General features: G+C 44.3%; 1 protein-coding gene across 1 annotated transcript in view; it reads left to right on the top strand.

Moving 5' to 3' along the window:
* The window catches only part of ARAP2 (ArfGAP with RhoGAP domain, ankyrin repeat and PH domain 2), a 494,936-nt gene that overhangs the window by 79,584 nt on the left and 391,040 nt on the right, over window positions 1-24,312 (top strand). Inside the window, exons 7-8 of the mRNA XM_075346952.1 lie at window positions 3,612-3,681; window positions 21,710-21,830. Of these exons, the coding sequence (XP_075203067.1) occupies window positions 3,612-3,681; window positions 21,710-21,830 (191 nt within the window). The remainder of the gene's footprint in view (window positions 1-3,611; window positions 3,682-21,709; window positions 21,831-24,312) is intronic.

The following is a 24,312-nucleotide window of genomic DNA, read 5'->3' as shown; positions in this document are numbered from 1 at the left end:
TCTTGGTCCTGGCAATGGCAGTAGGTAGACGGAAATGCTGCTCTGTCTTCTGATATCGGCGGCGGCCAGGTACTGCACATCCACCTCCCATTCAGTTCAATAGGAGATGGATGTGCAGTTTTCAGCCACTGCCATTATCAGAAAATGGAGCAGTACCGGAGCTGAGCATTTCTGGCCTTCTGTTGCAGCCGCTAGGATCAAGAGCAGCTGATTGGCAGGAGTGCGGGGTGTTGAACCCTGGACGATCAGGCATTGATTACCTAGCCTAAAAAGAGGCCATCAATGTAAAAGTAGTGGACAACCCCTTTAAAAATGCTATAAAATTAATGTAATGATACACAGATGGTAGATGTCCACATATTTATGAAGAGGATGACTATTTTCTAATAATCTATCAAGAATGCCAATAAGATGATGAATATTGTATGAATTCTGAGTCAATCATTTCCTAGCTATACTGGTTGAAAATGGATATGAATTGTCATATTCCTAGATGACAGGAATGAGAGCACCCAAGGGATATTGTATAATAAATCAAGCACTTTACAAATGGAGAATACATACTGTATGTCTGATGAGTGGAATACTGAGCTTTATGTCTTTAGTTTCTACTATGTGGAATACGTCAAATACTCTATATACTAACAACTTTAAAGCACTTTAGGGAAACTTCAAGTTCCATTTTTTGCCAACAAAACCAGAACAGCTCAATGCACATAGTAGAATAAATGCTGAACTTTCTAAAATGTATATTATGGAGCAGCCTTTTCAAAGTCAATTATACAAGCAATTATTCAGGCTGATTGACTTGATAGATTTCTAGCAATAATGGAAAAATGTGCATGCCCAAAGCCAAGAGGGACTGAACCTGCATTATAAGTGTTCCAATCTAAGAAATGATATATTGCTATGATATGATGCATATTAAAAATGAAATTCCATCAACAGGGATACATTCTTTTGAAAAGTTACATTTATTTAATGTACATTAAAAATCCAGAGCCCATAACAATCTCCTACAGGTGTTAGATAAATATATCTGCTATCTGCCTGAAACATGTAGGCCAGATATTGTTATGAAGTGGCATTATTTTAAGATCAATAAGTGTCAGATACATGGAGAACCCACTGATCCTAAGACCAAAGGGACTTTAGCACCGATTCTGTTATTTCCTGGGGTATGTGATCCGGCAAGCATGGCCACCCATAGTGCACGTGAACTGTATCAGTCAGGTGCTATTTACAGCACAACCAGGTGCTGTTAAATGTACGACCGGGAACTTGACATAGAGGGGTCGAATCCAACCAATATTACAGTTTATAATGTATTGTCCTTAGCTTTTGAAATTTCACCTCTTCTTGTAAAAGCTGAAATAAAAGTTAGTTGCCTACATCACTGCAGTCTGTCTGTGGAGGGACGCTCTAGGCTAAAAAAGCAGTCTGGCAGTCCCTAATTAAATAATCTGAAATGTGTACAATTTACCCCTTATATTATGATATAAGAATAATCCGACTGAGTAGCCTGGACAGTCAGCAATTTGGATGTGTAGTGTGACATTTCTCATTTACCAGCTGGTATGACATGGCTAACAACTAGATAACACAACTTTTTCCATTTACTAGCTGTAAGGGGTACTTTGCACATTGTGACATTGCTAGCATCGGCTAGCGATGCCAAGCGCGATAGTACCCGCCCCCGTCGCACATGTGATATCTTGTGATAGCTGCCGTAGCGAACATTATCGCTACGGCAGCTTCACACGCACTTACCTGCCCTGCGACGTCGCTCTGGCCGGCGACCCACCTCCTTCCTAAGGGGGCGGATCGTGCGGCGTCACAGCGACGTCACATGGCAGGCGGCCAATAGAAGCGGAGAGGCGGAGATGAGCGGGACGTTAACATCTCGCCCCACCTCCTTCCTTCCGCATAGCCGGGGAAGGCAGGTAAGGAGATGTTCCTCGCTCCTGCGGCTTCACATACAGCGATGTGTGCTGCCGCAGGAACGAGGAACAACATCGTATCTCCTATTGGTGCGACATTATGAAAATGACCGGAGCTACACAGATCACCGATTTTTGACGCTTTTGCGATCGTTTATCGGCGCATCTAGGCTTTCCACGTTGCAACGTCGTTACCGGCGCCAGATGTGTGTCACTTTCGATTTGACCCCGATGAGATCGCAATAGCGATGTCGCAGCGTGCAAAGTACCCCTAACTGTCTTGTGCGCCCTCATAACCAAATTACGAGCAAGTCACCCTGAATGTCTGAAAAATGTGCCTGATTATGCAGGAGTGGGCATGTGCCTGGGCCTTTGACTGCCTCTCGAGTGAGAGAAGAAACATCTACTTGGCTGTCATACAGCACCATTGCTGTATTGCGCTGGTATTTGGATTTTTTTGGGCCCTACACAACTATTTGCTTACTCTTTTTCACCTTTTTTGAGGCAGTTCTGCACTTGGTGATATTACTTGTACTTAATTGGCATATTTATTTGTATATTGTATTTTGTAAAATTGTTGAAATAACCAGCTTTAGTTATGCTATACAAAGTAAAGTGTCAGTCCTGTGTAACTGACTGCAGCACACCTTAACCAGTTTGACGCCAATGTACTACCACGTGTGCGCACACGTCCTGCAAAAGTAGAAATAAAATGTGAGGGGCCCGAGCTCGGGACTTACAGTCCCGATGGATGGATCCAGAGGAGTATCAGGTCCTGGAAGATCCGGGCAGCTTTCAGCGCTACCACAAGTTCATAAGTGACTGGCAGTCACTGGGGCTGCACTTAGCTGCGGGACCTCTCTTTGTGCAGCAATCAACAGGCTGTCTCTAGCAATCCAGGTATCGCAGACCAGTGCAGGGAAAGGTGGCCACCACACTTCAGGATCTCTCTTGGTCTGTCTCTGTCTCCCCTTTTTCCTTTCTCTTGCCCCTCACAGAATCCTCCACCCAGACTTTGCAGACACCCCTCTCGTGGATGGGAGGAAAGACTGCAGCTGTACATACATCCCTCTGGTGGACTGTAGGAGACACTACAGCTAAAATATCAGCACTCTCACAATCGCATACTTTACAATAATACTTTCTTATTTCTTTTGCTGCACAACAGAGTTTACCATTGGAGCACTCTCTGCAAGTAGCCCCCTCTGTGCAGCAGTAAAGTCCATACTGTGATCAGGTGACCTCATCAAATTGCTGATGATTGCCACATCCCCGGAAGTGCCCATGCACCACTTATATCCTCAATTGTATTTACGTGTAAAATACCCAAATACTGTTAAACGCAAAGAACCCGGGAGCCAATGATATATTTGTTTTCTGAGATGACTGTCAGCTAAACGACTCGTTCAGGGAACCAGCCAAATCCCACACCTAACATACACCCTGACCATTGCCTCAGGTGAGATGCTCATCTCGTCCTATGGAAGAAGCAGTCGTGAACATGTATATATTCAATTCTAGAAGTAATAGGACCTGGCCTGCTCAAAATTGTAATAACAATATTTAAATAAAACAAGCTAAAATAAAATATTAACAAAAAATCAAGACAATGTAAAAATTAAAGAAACCTTCAGAGTTTATAGTCTGTTCTTTTTTTATATTTTTTTTCAGCAGTCGCATGTTTCAGAAGCGGTGGGTGAAAGTGGATGGACATTACATTTCATACTATCATAGTGACAGGGTAAGATGTTTGTCAAATCTAATATACCTAATCATAATTCAGTCTGTTGCTTTTTGTCTGTAATACAAAGATTTTAACAGATTTGCAAGGAGGTGGACTGAGTAACTCCTTTCCCTGAAGAAATAAATCGTGTTTTTGTAATGTTGTATAGTGTAATGTGAATTGTGTTAGGTATCTTTTGTATATAATGTGATGTGAACTGTGATGGTAATGTAATATAGTGTAATGTATTTCTATGTAATGTACTGGTCCCCACATAGCTTCTCATAAGCCAGATCAGATACCCATACTTTGACTGACAAGGGGCAATCACCCCGAAACACCGTGTCTGCAACTTGGGATTCTGATCTGGCAATAAATTCTAAGTCTTATGAAAAGGCTTGTTTAAAAAGCCACATTTGACTTTTAGGGTTGCTACTTCCAATAGGTGGCGCTAGTTTGTCTCCTTCCTCACTGGAGGGACAATTTGAATAATTCCCAGAGGGGCATTGCAGCTAAAGTCCTCTTACTGACAGTCACACTGGTTTGTTAGGTCTCCATAAGGAGAATAGTCTTCCCCGTGGTCCCCACATAGCTTCTCATAAGCCAGATCAGATACGCACACTTTGCACTGACAAGGGGCAATCACCCCGAAACACCGTGTCTGCAAATTGGGATTCTGATCTGGCAATAAATCCTAAGTCTTATAAAAAGGCTTGTTTATAAAAGCCACATTTGACTTTTAGGATTTGCTACTTCCAATAAGTGGTGCTAGAGTTTGTCTCTTTCCTCTCTGGAGGGACAATTTGAATTATGCAATGTACTGTAAGATTATATATAATAGGGTAACCTGTTACAATACATATTGCATAGCACTTGTATATGTAGTTATCAGACTATAGGATAAGTAATAGTTAAGTGTTGGGAGTAGCCCACAATGGGAGGGATTGATTCATACAGAAAGAGACGGTTACTTCTAGAAATTTAGTGAAGATTCAGTGCATGTCAGAAACTGCACATTGTCTGTGGTTCGTTGAGGCTGCATGGATATAGCAGTATCCTGAAGTGTTGACCGAGATTCAGATTGTGAGACAATGCTGAGGCTACAAACCGGCCTTCTAACAAAGAGGCTCCAGTCAGAAGGGTCTAGACTTTGGGACTCTAGCAGTAAGGCCCCAAGCCTGAAAGGTAATGGGTGGAGAATGATTGGTGTTTAAGCATTGTTGGCTTTCCTGTGCAGAATGTCTCCAAGCATCTGAGAGTGCAAGGCTCTTCTCTGGCACTACTGGCTATCCTTTTCCACCTCCTCAATGAGGAGAAGAGACGTGGATATGGCAGCATTTAGGAGCACAAGGCTCTACTCTGGCGTTAGTGGCAAAATCCCGGACCCCCTACTGTATGAGGAGATTCGACATTGAGCTGCAGGAAAGTGACTGTCACAAATTGGCCTATAGCGTTAGGCTGGGTTGTACTAGGATCTTACTGGTCCTGTGATTCCTATCACATCCTAGAGTGAACAGAGAATGTGTCTGAATATGCTCTGTAGACTTGAAAAGTGCTTGAAGATATATGCCCACCATCCGGTGTATAAAGTTGATGATGAAGGTGAACCATTATATGATTAAATACATTACAGTTGCTGCAGTTACAAGTAGATGTTGGGTGTGTAGTATAGCTGCCATCAGCTCGTTATTCAGCTGGCTCGGCTCCTGTTCCTTATTCATTCTTTCAGCATGTGACCTATGACCTACCTATATAGGTCACAAGTCATTTAAGTGCTATTGAAAAAGGAACTGATATAAATATACAGTCATATGAAAAAGTTTGGGCACCCCTATTAATGTTAACCTTTTTTCTTTATACAATTTGGGTTTTTGCAACAGCTATTTCAGTTTCATATATCTAATAACTGATGGACTCAGTAATATTTCTGGATTGAAATGAGGTTTATTGTACTAACAGAAAATGTGCAAACCGCATTTAAACAAAATTTGATCGGTGCAAAAGTATGGGCACCTCAACATAAAAGTGACATTAATATTTTGTAGATCTTCCTTTTGCAAAAATAACAGCCTCTAGTCGCTTCCTGTAGCTTTTAATGAGTTCCTGGATCCTGGTTGAAGGTATATTTGACCAATCCTGTTCACATAACAATTCCAGTTCAGTTAAGTTTTATGGTCACCGAGCAAGGACAGCACGCTTCAAATCATCCCACAGATGTTCAATGATATTCAGGTCTGGGGACTGGGATGGCCATTCCAGAACATTGTAATTGTTCCTCTGCATGAATGCCTGAGTAGATTTGGAGCGGTGTTTTGGATCATTGTATTGCTGAAATATCCATCCCCTGCTTAACTTCAACTTCGTCACTGATTCTTGCACATTATTGTGAAGAATCTGCTGATACTGAGTTGAATCCATGCGACCCTCAACTTTAACAAGATTCCCGGTGCCGGCATTGGCCACACAGCCCCAAAGCATGATGGAACCTCCACCAAATTTTACTGTGGGTAGCAAGTGCTTTTCTTGGAATGCCGTGTTTTTTTTGCCTCCATGCATAACGCCTTGTTGTATGACCAAACAACTCAATCTTTATTTCATCAGTCCACAGGACCTTCTTCCAAAATGTAACTGGCTTGTCCAAATGTGCTTTTTTATACCTCAGGCGACTGTTTGTAGCGTGCTTGCAGAAATGGCTTCTTTCGCATCACTCTCCCATACAGCTTCTCCTTGTGCAAAGTGCGCTGTATTGTTGACCGATGCACAGTGACACCATCTGCAGCAAGATGATGCTGCAGGTCTTTGGAGGTGTTCTGTGTATTATCCTTGACTGTTCTCACCATTCTTCTTCTCTGCCTTTCTGATATTTTTCTTGGCCTGCCACGTCTGGGCTTAACAAGAACTGTACCTGTGTTCTTCCATTTCCTTACTATGTTCCTCACTGTGGAAACTCTGTTTAAATCTCTGAGACAACTTTTTGCATCCTTCCACCTGAACAACTATGTTGAATAATCTTTGTTTTCAGATCATTTGAGAGTTGTTTTGAGGAGCCCATGATGCCACTCTTCATAGGAGATTTAAATAGAACAACTTGCAAGTGGCCACCTTAAATACCTTTTCTCATGATTGGAAACACCTGCCTATGAAGTGCGAAGCTGAATGAGGTTATAAAACCAATTTAGTGCTTTAGTAAGTCAGTAAAAAGTAGTTAGGAGTGTTCAAATCAAGAAATTGATAAGGGTGCCCATACTTTTGCACCGGTCAAATTTTGTTTAAATGCGGATTGCACATTTTCTGTTAGTACAATAAACCTCATTTCAATCCAGAAATATTACTCAGTCCGTCAGTTATTAGATATAAGAAACTGAAATAGCTGTTGCAAAAACCCAAATTGTTATAAAGAAAAAAGGTTAACATTAATAGGGGTGCCCAAACTTTTTCATATGACAGTACATACCCTGTGAAAAATATGTTGATGCTATTTTACTAATTTAAGAAAGAATATAATACAATATGAATTGGAGTATCATACATTACCAAAATAACCTAATGACCAGGTACTGTGCATGTGGGATTTGTCTATTCTAGAAGTTTATTTGTTTGGTCAAATTCTCAAAAATGTCTGTCTTCTTTTCTTTCATTCTTTAAATTTTAGCACTCCTTTCACATCACAACACACAACAAGTTCAAACTGCTTTTTGTCAGCACTATAGGTGCTTGAACTTCGTTCTTTGAATGAACTTTTCCAGCCATTGTCCATCGATTTTCCTGTCTTGAATTTAGTGTGCGCTCCTTTGTTACTCTTTTTACTTTGGAGTTATATTTTGAGGGAAGAGAACAGTATTTTTCAGTAGAGCGATTTGCAGATATCTATTTTATCACAGTATTTATCAAATGTGATCAAGTTGTCTAAAAGTAAAGGGTCCATTTACAACTTGTATATCATCATTATATAGTAAACTTGGCTCATGTACATAGTAAAAATCTCATGACTAAAAAATGTCATTATCTAGTGTTTGATCCCTATTGACTAAAACCAAGCCAATACAAATAACTGATGCTAAAACTTACAACTTTAAACCTAAAAGCATCCTTGAAAAATTAAAAATTGACCTATTGCCCGATGACTGGCATTAATTTCACTGATCGTTTGGTCATTTAATTTAATGCAAGATACATTCAGGATTTGGAAGGCATCATGCTTACAAATTAGATCAAGTGAGCACCAGATGTTGGATAAAGGATGAATTGGACACACAGTAGCCATTAAGGGAAATTGGTAGTTGGCAGATAAAGGCATTAAGAAGGGAAAAGAAAAGTAAAGAAAATTGGCAGTTTGGGTATAAATCAATGGGTGGAGATTGTATTACTCTAATGGGATTGGATTAGAAAGTAAAAGTGAATAAGGATTTCTTTATATAGCACTATGAGCAATGTATCAGAAAAGTAGTGGTCACTGGATTACTGCACATAAACCATCAGCATTAGACTAAGTTGGAAACAGATACATTTATTTAATTAGTTCCATTACCACAAACCACAAGTCATGGCTGTGAACCTATGTAAGGATTTCATCCATAAAATGATGAAAAATGGCTGTATAACTTATACACATATATACAGAGACAGGTTTAGACTAAGTGTCACCCTTGGCATAAATTAAAAAGGGTTTCCCAGATGCTAAGTTATTGCTCTATTATGCAGAACCATGTAGGGTCATTTATACAAGTCGATTTCACACCAATAAATGAGCACCGATTAATGTGTTCAAGTCATTTGTCGTTTATTTACCGACCTCCTTACACAGGCTGTCGATGAATGATGGGGATCGAATGATTGCCAATACCATCATTTTGTTCCCAAGCAGTATCATGTTATCTGCAACTGCAAATCGTCTTGTGTACACAGGCATGGGCTGAGAATGATCCCATTGTGGGGGCAGGCCACAAGCAAAGGGCTCAACAGCAGTCCCCCTTTTGATGGTCTGCCCCCAACAAACTCCACAGAGCAAGGAGGGAGGAATTGGTTCCAATGATCCTGGCTGGGTGTGTGGTCTTTGTGAGTGCAAGCCATCATGAAACTGGCATTCTTCCACTGGGCAGTCATCAGCGTTTTAACAGTCTTTTACTATAAGCTTCACTTAATGCTTCCAACACATCAATACTGCTGACATAATCAGTGTCGGACTGGATACCGGAGAAACCACCAGTAATACCAGGCCTGGCAGCAGTTACATGCACAGAACTCCGGAGCTCTCACCTGAGCTCCAGAGTAGAGATGAGCCACCACCCTGGTGTTAGAGTTCGGTTCGGTTTGTCGAGCAGCGGGTGTGTTTCTTCGAACTTTTTCGAACACCGTCGAACACTATTGAAAACCATGACCGGCAAACACAAACACATACAAACAAACACATAGAAAACACCTTCTAAGGTGTCCAAAAGCTGACAAACAACTCTGAAGACACCACAAACACATCGAAAAGTGACAAGTACATATACTCATGCTGAAAGAAAAGAGCTGGACGAGTAAAAGGAGGAGGAGACACAGATATAGGAGTATCTGCAAGTGAACATCGATGCAATGACTGTGCAACTGGAGCCTTGCTCATTTTGGGCTTCCAATCTGGAAAAATGGCCTGAGCTTGCCACATACACCTTGGAGAGCTTGTCGTGTCCCGCAGCCAGTGTTCTTTTGGAACATGTCTTCAGTGCTGCTGGTGGTGTGCTGACAGATAAGCGCACGCGTCTGTCCAGTGACAATGTGGACAGACTAACGTTCATCAAGATGAACAAGTCATGGATCCGCAAGGACTTTTCTACCCCTGTGTCATCCTGGGGAGACTAAAGGCTTGTGGATTTTTGAATGTGCTTCATGGAAAGAACAATTTTAACTTTGCAACTCTGGGACAATTGATGCCACTTAAGTGGTGTCTGTGCCCAAATTTTTGGAAAAAATGGAGACTCTTGTTGGAGTCCCCTTGCTGTGTTTTACATGATTTTAGAAGGGCATGACATGCCTAAGGGGTTGACTTTCAGCATGGTGGACACAGAGAATTTTCAAGACCTTACAGTATGGCCATCACAGTGCCCCAGTACCAGATGCCCAGTCGCTACTACTTCTCCAAGAAAGGTATGCCTGCGCTACACCAGCATGTCCCACAACATCACCGCTTCCTTGAGAAACTGTGAGTGACAGGGTGCATTTCACCACAGATACTTGGACCAGTAAGCATGGACAGGGGTATTACATGTCGCTGACTGGGCACTTGGTAACTATGGTGAGAGATGGAGAAGGGTCTGCTTTACAAGTCTTGCTGTCCCCACGAGTTGTGCGTCAATACTCTGTATGTAGAAGTTCCTCCAGTGATTCTGCCTCCTCAACCTCGTCTTGGTCCACCACCTCCACCCAAAGCCTGTCTGGTAAGGCCATCCGCGTTGTAACTGTGCAAAAGGAATCCCGCACACCTCCTTATTATGCTGGCAACAGAGCGCAATGGCATCAGGCGGTCTTTACTTTGAAATGTATGGGAAATGTGAGTCACACCACTGAGGAGTTGTGGTCAACTCTGGAGACCGAGTTTCATCAATGGTTGTCTCCACTCAACCTGCAGCCAGGGAAGGCCGTGTGCGACAATGCTGCAAACATGGGTGCGGCCCTTCGCCAGGGCAATGTAACACATGTGCCTTGTATGGCTCCCGTGTTGAACCTGGTTATCCAGCAATTTTTAACCCACTATCCCGGCCTAGATTGGCTTCTGCAGATGGCACGGTGTAACACCTGCCTGGATGCACAGACTCAGATGGGCTGTAAAGGATAGGCTAAAGGGAAGCCACTCACCAAGCAGGGCCCCTAGAACCCTAAAACCCTTTAACCCCTATACAGGGATTTGGAATTACACAGGGCCCAAGGTGATCACTACCTGTGGAAGGCTGCAGTCCGAGAGTAGTAGTCAGGCAGGGTCAAACCAGGAATTGTGGAACAGGGACAGAATCGTCCAGCAAGGACGTAATCAGAAAACAAGCTGAGGGCAAATCCGGATCGGGCAACGAGGTACATAAACAGCAGGCAGTAGACGTAGTCAGGCAACAAGCCGTAGTCAGCACACACAATCACAAAACAGAACAGGATGGAACAGGAACCAGAAGTTCAGAACTATCTCTGGCAGTGGTGAGCAGACAGGAGAGGCATTAAAAAGTGTGTGGTGTCTTCCTATAGGTTGTAGCTGGATTATGGTACTTCAGCTGGGAGACACCTGCCACCTACAGTCAGCCAGTGGTACTGCAGATCCCAAGGAAACCCAGCCCAATGGATGAGCGGAGCCTGCACCCACCGGTGCCGCTGGCATCGACTCCTCTCAAATGACCAGCACTATCCACGGCAGGAACACGGCGTCGCCTGGAGATACGAGTATAAGTCGCTGGAGCGGACTTCGGTGGCTACGTAACACATGGTTGCTATGTGCTCACTTCCACCGTTCACACCCCGCAGCTCAACGACTTGCATTGCTGCAGAAGTCTTTCGGCCTGCAGGTTTACCGGCTGAAATGTGATGTGCCGACACACTGGAATTCGACTCTGCACATGTTGCTGCGACTGTGGCAGCACCACTGAGTCCTGGTACAATACCTTATGATGTATAGCCTGGGCCAATGAGATCCAGAGGTGGGGAAGATCACACTGCTGGAGTGGTCTCAGATCAAAGAACTATGCACCCTTCTGCACAGTTTCGAAATGGCCACGAAGATGTTTAGCGTTGATGATGCCATTATCAGCATGATCATTCCGGTCATCTACGTGCTGGAGCACACTCTAAACAGTATTCAGAGTCAGGTGGTGGGACAAAAGGAAGGGGAGGAAGTACAGGAGGAGTCATATGCGGAAGGGATAACAAGATCTCCAAGGTCCAGACGGTCAGCAGCACCAAGGCGGCAGGCATAGGACGGTGAGGGAGAGGGATTAACAAGGGAGCATGGTAGCAGCCAAACTGTTGAGGAAGGTGCAGGAGCCCAGGAAGAAATGAAGGACGAACTGGCGATGGGCATGGAAGACTCAGCAGATGAGGGACACCTTGATCACATTTCTGTTGTGCGAGGTTGGGGGGGGAGAGGGCAGAGGAAGGAAGCATGATTCTCACCTCACCGCCAACAACACAGCAAGGACTTGGTCCTCCTGGATGCGCAAGAAGCTTGAGTGCCATCTTGCTGCACTACCTACAACACGACCTTCGCATTGTCAGAATTCGAAGTAATGCTGACTACTGGGTTCCCACACTCTTAAATCCCCGGTACAAGACAAAATGTGGCAAAATAATTCCTGCAATAGAAAGGGACGCACGTATGTAGGAGTATCAGCAGAAGCGATTACAAAATCTTAGATTGGCTTTTCCACTAAACACCAGTGGTGCACAGAGTGAATCTCACAGCTTTGTCATGGCTAGGAGGAAATGGTCTTTTACTTGTCCACATCTGAGGGACCGAGGGCTGGCTGCTGTGCTGAGACGGCGTTGAGTAGGGTGTCTTTGCAGAGTTGCAAATTTGGTCATATACAAAATGAGTGGAAAAAGGCCAGATGCTGGTGGAAAGGGGAACAGGCGTGTTGGAAAGGGAAAAAAAGTTTGTGTCCGTGGGGTAGGTGGTAAAACAACAGTAACATCTGCTGAAGAAACGCCATCTTCCAGCCAAAATAAGATGTCTACTTCTTTCCATGGACAATCTGATATGATCCCTTTCTTACAGACACGACCATCGCTACCATATGTAGATGAGGCACCAAAAGAGCAGGTGCTTGAATGGATCTCAAATGCTCCATCAAGTGGCCTCTCCTCCACCTCAACTTCAATATCCCAAATACTCCCTTCCTCTGAGGTGTCACCCCAATTGCACTTGCTTCCTACCAGCTCTCAAGTCTCCACCCACCTTGCTGAGTATGGGGTAACCGAGATGGATGAGTCTGCAGAGCTGTTTAGTCACACTATAGCCTGGGAATCAGAGGTATACTCCGAAGTTGCAGTGAGTCCAGACAAGGAAATGATCTGCACTGATGCCCAGAAGCTTTGGGAGTCGGATCCAGGCCCAGATGAAGAAGGTTCTGAGCATAATGTAGACCCTCATTACCAAACTGTAACTCCTCTTGCTGGAGACAATGAGGAACATGCTGATGAGACTCAGATACCTGATTGGAATGACAACTTTACTATTCGGTCAAGGCAGGAAGAGGATGGCTCGGAGGACGAGGGGAGTGACAACACACAGGGTGATGATGAGGTTGGAGATTCCACTTACTGTCAACCCACAGTCAGCAGAGGAGGTGGAGGAGGATGCTACTGATGATGTTAGGTTGCGCCTTCCTGGACAGCGACTGAGTACTGGAAGCAAGTCAACAACTGCATCCTCAGCCACAACTCTGCCTCTGAGCAGAAATCGTGGTGGCTCTGCAAGTATCATGGGCTGTAAGCCTTGCCTAGCCTGGGCCTTTTTTGACATCACAAAGGATCACCTATCTCCCGTCATCTGTAAGATTTGTCACCAATCTCTAAGTAGAGGCCAAAAACTCACTAGTTTGAGTACTTCGTCCATGAACCATCACATGGATAATAATAATAATCTTTCTTTTTATATAGCGCTAACATATTCCGCAGCGCTTTACATATATCAGCAACACTGTCCCATTGGGGCTCATAATCTAAATTTTCCTTTCTGTATGTCTTTGGAGTGTGGGAAGAAACCAGAATACCTGAAGGAAACCCACGCAAACACAGGGAGAACATACAAACTCCTTACAGATGTTGTCCTTGGTGGGATTTGAACCCAGGACTCCAGAGCTGCAAGGCTGCAGTGCTAACCACTGAGCCACCGTGCTGAAGTAAGTCACTGTGGGAAGCTCCCTTCTACAATGCAGCCTAGCGTGGCGGGCCAACCACCATCTGCCCCATCAAGTGCATCCATGTGCTCTTCATCCTCTGACTGTGGAGACAGCAGTCACACATGCTTTTGGATGCAGACCTTCCATCTCTTTACCTGCAACAGGCAGTGTGATTAGCAGGTCGTCAGTTGTTTTGAAAGTGGAAAAAGCTGCTGGTGTTGAGCTCTCTCAGACATCGAGAGCACCACCTTTTGGATGAAGGCAACATTATATCTCAGCCTGCACCTTCCTCACAGATTGCCTGGGCTAGCTGCAGTTAAAAATTGGCTACTGGATAGACAGGTGATGTAACTTACTTTACAAGAGTGCTACACCGCTGACTATCAGACACTGATACTATGACCTAGGGATTGCCTGGGGTAGCTACAGTAGAAAATTGACTACTGGATAGACAGGCTGTGTAGCTTTCTACACAGCAGTGATACACTACCTACCCAAAAGGATTGCCTGAGCTAGATTTGGCTAGATGCTGTGAAAAACACTTGCACAGCACTGGCACAGACCTGCCTGGCAAAAATTGCTAGGAACTGCTCTAACCTAGCCCTCAAAAGGGCTGAAATTACAACTAGTCCCCACTCACTAAACCTATCTCTCTATTAAACTTTATAGCACCCACAGCAGCAGTAGCGGTGAGGTGACTGACACACGACTACAGCACTGAAGTAATGACAGTGATGGGGAAAATGTCCGGGTGTTATAGGGCAAAGACATGTGACATACACAGCCAATGACGCATGCCCTTGCTTGTGTGCAAAAAATGCACTTTGCTGTGTTTTGTGTGTGTGTGTGTGTGTGTGTGTGTGTGTGTGTGTGACAGCCTGCACCGCCCCACTGTACATGCGGTTAGGAAAAAAAAAAAAAATCGCCATTATTTCAGCAGCACTGATCTAAACCCTGCCCCGCCTGCACACTATACACTGAAGTTGGATATTAGGCTGGGGCCACACTGAGATTTACTGCAATCCCCTCGCATGACACTCTGCTTACACTGGCAGTACAGCAGAGCCAAGTGTCATGCAAGTGTCCCTGCAACTGAGGTCTGTTCGTGCGAGCAGACCTCGGCTGTAGGGGGCGGGCCAGCATGGAGGAGGGGAGGGAGGGATTTCTCTCCCTCTCTCCTCCGTTGCCGGCTATTGCCATTCTCGCCCTGCACTCGCGGTATACCGCTGCGTTTTGTTTTTTTTTTCTCGCCCCATTGACTTGAATGGGTGTGAGAGAAACAATGGTCGCATTACACTTACTGTGAAAAGCCAGTTACACTTTTGGTGATCGAACCGTTATCGAACATAGCCTCGAATTTGAAGCTAATTGTTCGCGTTCGTCGAATGACTCGAACATCACCTAAAACAGGTCAAATTTGAGATTGGCGAACAGTTCGATTCGATCACCGCTCATCTCTACTCCAGAGTGCAGCCTAGACTGAACTCAGGGTTTGCAGGACTGAACTGCAAGCGTCGACTGAGTCCCCAACTATTGTGATTTAGTTCATGACAGCTGCGGACAGGCCAAGCTGAACTTTGAAGCTCTCACTTGAGTTAAGGAGTTCAGCCCTGTCTGCAGCTGTCATGAACAGAACTGCAATCGTTGGGGAATCAGTCGGCGCTTGCAGTTCAGTCCTGCAAACCCTGAGTTCAGCAAAGGCTGCACTCTGGAGCTCAGGTGAGAGCTCTGGAGTTCAATGCAGGCAACCGCAGCAAGGCCTGGTATTACTGGTGGTTTCTCCGGTAGCCAGTCCAACACTGGGTATAATACTTTAACACGTTCTGTACAGCATTATCGATTTTTATTTCAAACATTCACGTTATACCGCTCCATCACTTCTGGTCTTCTGGTACTACTGCTATTTGTCTGTCATCTTCTTCATCGCCTGATACCACAGGCCCACATGATAGGGGCATTTGAGACCTGACTATATGACTAACAGGTAAGGTATCTGACTGGCTTGCACACTTTTACGGCTCGCTATACTATCTTTTAGTACAGCATTCTACACTTTAGTACTGACTAAACCAGGATGGAGTCAGACTGTCTCCTGTAGCTGGTTTCTCCTGAGAGCAACCCACAGAACTTAACTGTTCTCTGCTTAAGTCCCCAGTCGCTAGGCAGAACCTATTCTCTTTACCAGGGAGCAGTACTCAAACCTGGCCACTATTGGACCACACTTACACTTTTTGCATGAATACATTGCATACATTAGCACAATTTAGATTATTATTCAATAACCAGTGTCTTCAGGGTCTAGTAGTCACCTTCATACACAATCACCAATGAATGAGCATTTTGTTTGTTCGCAAGGTGATTGTGGACATGTGTACACCTTAATTGTTGATTTACACTGTGATGCCTCATAGTGTTTTCCTGAGAAAATTGATGTTTGTTTTATTTTAAAAAATTGCTACATTTTTGCCTTGTTTGGACAAAAACCTTGAAACTTTTGGAGTTTTCATGACTATTTTGGCCATCTCTGCCCAAATAGGTGGATATGGGATAGAACAAATCTTACGCCCGTCTCTGGAGATTTGTGATGAAGTGCATTGAGATGCATAACACTTTTAAGATGTGCATGATTCATTCACTAAGTGCCGTGCAGCTTCCAATGAATTAGGGGTCACTGACGTCAACACACTCCCTCATTAACACAAATACCTATACTTGACCATATAAATAGAAAAGACCAATCTAAGGATAAGCAAAATCTACAAAAATTACAGTAAAGGTCATGACTAACGCAAAGTAATCTTAATTTAATCAGTTGGCTAATCTAAAAGCATTTAAAAGAGACACATACCACAGATGGCTATTCAGCAGAGAACACCCGCATACATAGGCAATCTAATTGGTATTGCCTTGTAGAAGGAATACAAACTGAAGGCAAATGCAAGGAAAATGAGCAGCTCATGAATGAATATGAAAATACATTATATATAATATATATATATATATATATATATATATATATATATATATATATATATATATATATATATATATATATATATATATATATATATAATGTGTATGTATGTATGTATGTATGTATGTGTATATATAGCATATGATAAAAGGTATGGATATGAAAGAAGAGACGCAGAGACAGTCAAAGCTGTGTAGCCCAATGACTATCTGTGCAAGTGCAGTCTGACAGTTTTGAAACGGATAGAGAAAAGTAGAAATAGCACGAGAAGAATGTTCAAGAGTAGATAGAGCATTGAACGATCAATTTTACAGGCACTAAATCATATGATGATATATTTGTCAATTAGCCTCTTGGCTGTGTATGAAGTGCAGAAGTATTAGATGCTGTCAAACCACATAAGAGTTACAGCGGACACCCCATCATAGAAAAATGGCACAATGGCTATATACACAGAGGTACCATATAAAGGAATACTGTATATCAAAATAAGTAAGATTGAAGCTTGGAAATTAAAAATGGTCTGAGAAGGTAAAGTAAAGAGACAAACTAAATGCGAAAGGCACGTTGGGGTGTTCCTTGTCATTTTTGCGGTTTTCTCAGCCCTTTATGCCATTGCATTTTATTTTTCCAATATCCCATTATATGGTGCATTTACTTTACCTGCTCAGTCCATCTGATTGAGGAGTACAAGAACACCACTCTCCTATTTGGTTGTGCCTTTGTCTTGTTATTCCAAACTTTCTAATAGCAGAATATAGGAAAAATGTAGAATTTCAAAACAAGATGCTTCCTAAGGCTTCGCTGAATCGGATGAGAAAATATCACATTGCACTCTGACCAATGTTAGGCAATCAGGCAGAGCAGATCATGACAATTCGGTAAGAGAAAAATCGCAGCATGCTGTGATTGGCAGTGTATCTTGGATCACACTCACCCATACAAGTCTATGGGTGTGTGGGAAACATCGGACTGCACTCAGATGTTATCAGAGTGTAGTCCGCTATATGCAAAGACAGGCAAATGAGAAGATGGAGATATTAATCTCCATCTTCTTTTCACCTGTGTTCCGATTCCTAAATGTGAGACAATTGGAGCACAGTGAATGACACTAGGCTGACGCTCACCGCAGAGTTTGAGCTGAGTGTCATTAGTGCATTGCATCTGATGCTCTTACATTTGATGCCATACGCTCTTATCACCCTTAATAGTTATATTATGCTGATTGCAATTTTTTTGCTTAAACAAACATAACATGATAGCTGTCAAGTCTCTTTAACATTAAAATTATTTTTTCATCTGTGAAAGGCTCAAATACCATAAAAAGGATCTTTTGGTGCTCTGTTTATATGTAATTTGTGTACTTTTTAGGAGGCACACTGTACATACCGTCTGAATTTTTTTTAGTCTGCTTGGGGTTTTTAAGCATGCAGCACAGCATTATACTGTAACATGTAAAGTTAATGAGATTTCTGAAACATCATGCATATCATGCTTACCTTTTCCTTGCAGATTTGAAGCCGGTTTAAATCTGCAGCATATCAAACGTTTCAGCGTTTTTGCAGGGGTTTCCTTCAATTTAAATGAATGGGGAAATACACATGCAAAAATACAGCAAAAAATGTGCAGAATTTAAGCAGCGGTTTATCTGTTAACACTCCAGTATTTGCAGCATACTTTTCTGCTGCAATTACTTAATGTGTGCACATATCCATAATTGCATACTAAACATTTGATGTTGTAGAATTTCTGCACTTATCATGTAAATTAGATTACTTGTAATGTTTTACAATCAATTTTTTGGTAGTTTTTTACATGCATTATTATTTTGTTTTCTGTGCTGCATTTTTTTTGCTCTTTATGTGTCATGTTTTAAACAAAGTTGCTTTTGTTTTTGATTCCTGGTATTCAACTTTGACAAAACTTTTTTGATATGCTTATGTGTGGAATTCATGTGCAGCGCCCCACGGGGCAGGCGGTTAGCCTACACATCGCCGGGCCGTTTCGGGTCAGGTCAGGTGTTGTCAAGGGTGGCTTGCCCGATTCCGTTGCCCCGAGGCGTAGAGTAATCAATGCGGAAGCAGGATATTTGGAGAGGGTTTGTCGTGACACCACCTGTGGATTGCGGCCAGGGATTACCTGCCGCTGCAGGGTTCCTTGCTGGGGATGGTGGTAGTGCAGCTCGGGTGTTGTAACTCCCCACAGGCAGAGTGGGTCCCAGGAGGATGGCGAGGGTTGTAATGGCGCAATGGGGTGTAGGGCTGGGACACCAGAGAAACTGGATGACACAGGGTAGTAGTTTCTGTACCGCCCCGGGGCTCGGCTGGTTGACGAGCCGCTTGGATCCGTGCTCGTCGGTGGGTGGCTCGAACTCTCAACGGACCCGGGCGTCATGTCGCTCTGACAGGGAGTTGGCGCTACATGTAGGGACTTCGGTGGAGATATCCACGGCCGGAGCCATGGTGGTTTGAACGGGATTTAAGTTCGTGACGCCACCCACGGGTTGTGGTGAATGGATGGACACCACCGCTGCCGTTGACTAGGCTCCCGGGGACAGTGTTTCGCAGCTTGGTGTTGACCCCCTCCGTGGGTAGGGGGATGGTGTCCCGGGGGGCCGAGGGAGGTGCTGAGGCGAGGGGACAAATGTGTGCTGGGGTGCGGCGTGGTGCGCGGCCCGAAGGCCCTGTTGTACTCACTATGAGAAAACATGCTGAAGTCTGTGGTAAACCAAACAAGATGGTGAATGGTTCCCCTCAGCCGGCTGCAGTTTCCCCTTAACAGGTTGGTGGTTTCCGCCTTCTCCTGCACCTCTCTTGTGTGAAAGTTATGACTCATGCCTAAGCAACGGTAGTCCACTCCCCGGCTTGCTGTGTGCTAGGAGAGCCCTGTGTGTCCGCAGACGCTGGCCCCTTGGGTCTCTATGCCTTTGCGGAGGCTTTACTCTAATCGTTGGGCTGTTGTCTTCAGTCGGGTCTTGTGTGGGAAAGGTCCTAAAGTCCAGTCCTCAATCAGTTGATTTGACTTAGCTTAGTTGTTTCTGGGCCTCATACTGGGTCTGAGTACCCCTCCTTGTGCTCCGGTTTCCAATCTGTTCCCCGGTTCGGTACCGGCGGGCCACCACCCGACTCTGGTCCCTACGGTTCTACCGACTGTAATCCCAGCTCCTGCAGGCGGCCACCACCATCTGCCTCTTTGCCAAAGGTGACTGGGCTCCAACCCAGACACCTGGTATAGACTTGTTGGCAAGCCTGAGCACAGGTCTGCCCTTGAACTTGACTCCCTTCACTCCACTGTCAAGACTAATCTACCACTCTGTTTTTCCCGCCTCCGAGCCTGTGAACTCCTCGGTGGGTGGAGCCAACCACCTGGCTCCGCCCCCCTGGTGTGAACATCAAACCCGGAGGGTGGGGACAAAGGTTTGTAGTTTGGCTGCTGTCACCTTTTTAGGGGAGGGTGTGTGTGTGTGGGACTACCTGGGACGACCTGACTAGTCCAGGGCGTCACATTTCCTCTTTACTTTTACTGGTCAGTTGTTATGGTCCAGGTTTACAGTGGACCAGTCAGCCCAGATGCAATGTGGGTCTCTCCTTGCCTCGTGGGTTGGAGACTTTCCTTAATGCACTCTTGGTAGGAGCCGCTGCAGCCTGGAGCAGAACAGTCTCTTTTTTTTTTTTTTTCTATCCTTTTCTCTTTTTCTCTCTCTCTTTCTCTCTTTTTTTCTCTCTCTCTTTTTCTCTCTCTCGTCCCCTATGACAGGCAGCGTGAACCGGTTATGGGACCCGCATCTATTACTGTGATCCCGGGTTCTATATTGCTGCTGCGTCTTGGAACTATGGTGGGCAAGGAATGTAGAATTTCTTGCCCTCCGGGCTTTGCAACTGGGCCGTTAGCACCCAGTAACCGAGGACCCCGGTGTCTCGTTCTAGCTCTTGGTCCTGAAAATCTCACAGAGAAGCTCTCAAACAGCGACCGCTCTTTTTGCTCGCTTATACTGTTCTGCCTCACTTCCTTCCTGTTCACTCTAACCCATCCCCCAGGTCAGCATGTACAGAGAGGCTTCCTTCAAAACAGGTTATGAGCTCCCCCTGCTGGCCTGGAGTAGGAGATGTTGCATGTGATATTCCTGATAAGGAGAGGTCCTCACACTGCCTAAAAACATAGCATTTATCCTGGTAAAGAGAGCAACGCCACTGTGGCTCCCATGACCACTGGGGTGCCACACATGCATTTTTGATCTGTTTCCATTATTGAAATGCCCTAAAAACACATACATTTTTAACTGAGTATTTTCTGCATCTAATGCAAGTCTATGGGGAAAATCTGCACATAAAACTAGGCATACCCGCAAGATAAAGTGAAATCTTGCGGATTTGAAACATGCACAGCAGCTCAATTTACACGGAGTAAAAAAGAACTCCAGTGTGCAGGAGATTTCTATAAATCACATCCACTTTGCTGGAACTGTAAAGTACTGAGTGTGGACACAACGAACATATGAAGAGTCCAAAACTGATCAAAAACTCATTGCCTTATTCGGGCGTCACATGATACAATCTATCATGCGATCGCATGAGCGATCGTACCCGCCCCCGTTGTTTGTGCGTCACGGGCAATTAGTTGCCCGTGGTGCACAAAGTCGTTAAACCGCCGTCACACATACTTACCTGCTGAGCGACGTCGCTGTGGGCGGCTAACATCCACTTCCTGAAGGGGGTGGGACGTTCGGCATCACAGCGATGTCACACACAGCGGTCGGCCAGTAGAAGTGGAGGGGCGGAGATGAGCGGGACATAAACATCCCGCCCACCCCCTTCCACATAGCCAGCGGGAGCCACGGGACGCAGGTAAGCTGTGTTCATCATTCCCGGGGTGTCACACGGAGCGATGTGTGCTGCCTCGGGTACGATGAACAACCGGCACAAAGAAAAATAAACTTTTTAAAAATGAACGATGTGTCAACGATACACGATTTGTGAACATTCTGCGTCGCTCAGAGGTGTCACACGGGACGTCGTCGTAAACTATGCCGGATGTGCGTCACGAAAACCGTGACCCCGATGGCATATCGCACGATAGATCGTCTCGTGTGACGCCCGCATTACTCTACAAGCTACATACCATGGTATCTGAAAATTAAAGGAGTGAAGAGGCTGAAACTTTGTGTAAAGAAGAACAATATAAGTTATACTAAATAATTTAATTTCTTTATTTCCAGGATGTGTTTTCAAGAGGGAAGATTTTTCTGTCGGCAGTATTGAAAGTTCAAAAAGTCGGTGACAACAAATTTGAAGTTGTGACATCACAAAAGACGCTAATCTTTCGAGCAGTAAGAGAAGGTATGCACTATATGTACTAGATCCTGCTGAAAATTTCTTAACCTGTAGAATGATGATTTGACACATTTATAGTTGCTCTCCTTAGCTACATTTACTTTCTCAGTATAAACTGTTTAGTCTGCTCTGTAATAATGAATATTGGTCAGACATGGTTTCTAAGAGGTATATAAATAGAACAGTGGTGGATGCTGATGCAAAAAGGCCATTGTGCAAGAATAGTATAGGGGCCAATCTTTGTCTGTGAATGGCCCTTTTTGCTGATTTGAAGGTAAAAGTGTGGCACTAATGATATATTCAGCCCCAGAATAGACTGTACATTAGATTAATAACTGTTGCACTTTCTGATTCCCGGATCATCTTATTATCGTATATCTAAGGGAACCTGTAGACTCTCCTCTGACAAATAATGTTGGAAGAAGTAGCATGTTAAATTCAAATACCTGTTTGTGTCTTACATAGAAAAGTCACTGCCAGAGGTGTCTAAGGCTGCTTTCACACATCTGGTAGGTGCAGAGCCGGCCAGACCGGCTCTAAAACCTATGCAACGGATGCGGCGAAAAAGCCGCATCCTTTGCATAAGTTTTTTTAAATGCGGCCCGTCTGGTTTTTGCCGCTTGCGGCCTGCTACTGAGCATGCGGAGTGGCAAAAACCGCATGCGGCGGCCGGATGCGGTTTTTGCCGCATCGCACCACATCCGGCGTCCATAGGCATGCATTGAAAAATGCGCCGCATCGGCCGGATGCGGCGCAATGCGGTTTTTTTTGCTGCCCAAAAAACGTGCCAGGCAACGTTCCATCCGGCCGCCGCATCGCCAGAATCTGCCGCATGCGGCAAAAACCGGACAGAACGCAAGCCCATGTGACACAATGCGGCACGAATTAAAGTCTATGCAGGAAAAACGCAACCGGCAGCAAAAAAAAACGGTTGCGTTTTTCCTGCAAAGTGCCGGATTGTGCCGGAGGTACAGAGATTTCTGTTAGCTGCTCAATAAAGATTTCTAGCGATGATCAAACACTAATCATGGGCAGACCCACTGATACCCACAGGAGGTAATGAGCTCTCATCAATGGTAATCTTCAAGCGGAAACTGGATAAACATATAGCTGGGATGATTTAGGAAAACCTGCACTCACAGGGGGTTGGACCCGATGGCCCTTGAGGTTCTTTCCAACTCTTACATTCTATGATTCTATGATACCGGGATCGGTGGGTCCAACAAGTTTTTAAAAAAACCCTGGTTCGGGCCCGGTATCGATCCAGGATATTTGGCCGGACACTAGACCCCATATAAATCTAAGGGGGCCTTAATCAGATGCTTAAAAATGGTGGTAGAATGGATAAGGGGATTGGAGCAAGTGCTTCATACTTACCGGTCTCCACATGGCTGTACACTGCCACTCATTATCTTCATGCATATGCACTGCATCCCCCGCAGTGGCAGTTCCTGTGTCTCTGGTTGCTGTCAAACAGCGCCGCCAATGTGTGTGACAGCGTGTCTGACTGCTTTCAATCACACACTCTTTCTGTGTCTCTATTGGTGTACAAATAAATAAATAAGTAAAAAAATTTGCGAAGGGTCTCCCCCATATTATGATTTCTAGCCATGGCTGCAGTCCCCAGCCATGTGCTTTTCTTGGCTGTGTAACAAAATTAAAGGAACCGCAAGCGGCTTTTTTTTTTTTTTAAATAATTAAATAAGTAATTTAAAAATACAGCCTGCGGTCCCCCCCGATTTTGATACCCAGCCATAATAAAGGCGACAGCTGCGGGCTAGTATGCTTAGGCTGGAGAGATCAATGGTTATTGAGTTCAGTCAGTTTAAAAAAAAAGCTCTGGAGGCCGATTATCATGTAGTTCACTGTCCGGCCCATAACCTGTAATAGCTCATTTACATATAATAAAACCATTGATTTCTCTGGAATGAGACATCAGATCACAGATATCAAGGTATCATTTTATTCCGTTCACTATGACCTACTTGTCCAAATAGACTGCTGAGGAAGGTTGATGCTACTGATAGGTCGTGCCTACCATGTAAAGGCAATCTGACATATCATGCCTTTTGGTGGGGGATTGACATCAGCATTTAAATGATTAAATAGCTTTCTTCAAACTCTGCTTTTAGGTCTCCTTCACATGTCAGTGATTCTGGTATGTATGTTTGTTTTTACACGTACCGGAATCACGAACATACATAGACCCATTAAAATCAATGGGTCTGCGCACACATCACTGACCATTTTTCCATGCTGCACGCACGTGTGCCCGTGTGTTCCGCACAGAGACATATTAATTTTTTCCGGCATCACTGATGTCACATGGACTGCACAGTGGTACGATCCATGTGACACATACCAGAGAAAACAAGTATCTTTGAAATAAAATGATTTTTTATACTCCCCTGTCTTCAGTGATGCTGTCTCTGGCCGCTGCTGTTATCTGCTCCCAAACCAGCTAGTTATGCTCATAAATATTCACTGT

This window comes from Anomaloglossus baeobatrachus, chromosome 1 (assembly GCF_048569485.1).
Source record: "Anomaloglossus baeobatrachus isolate aAnoBae1 chromosome 1, aAnoBae1.hap1, whole genome shotgun sequence".
NCBI classification, from domain to species: Eukaryota; Metazoa; Chordata; class Amphibia; order Anura; family Aromobatidae; genus Anomaloglossus; species Anomaloglossus baeobatrachus.
This window is presented reverse-complemented; position numbering and strand designations above follow the sequence as displayed.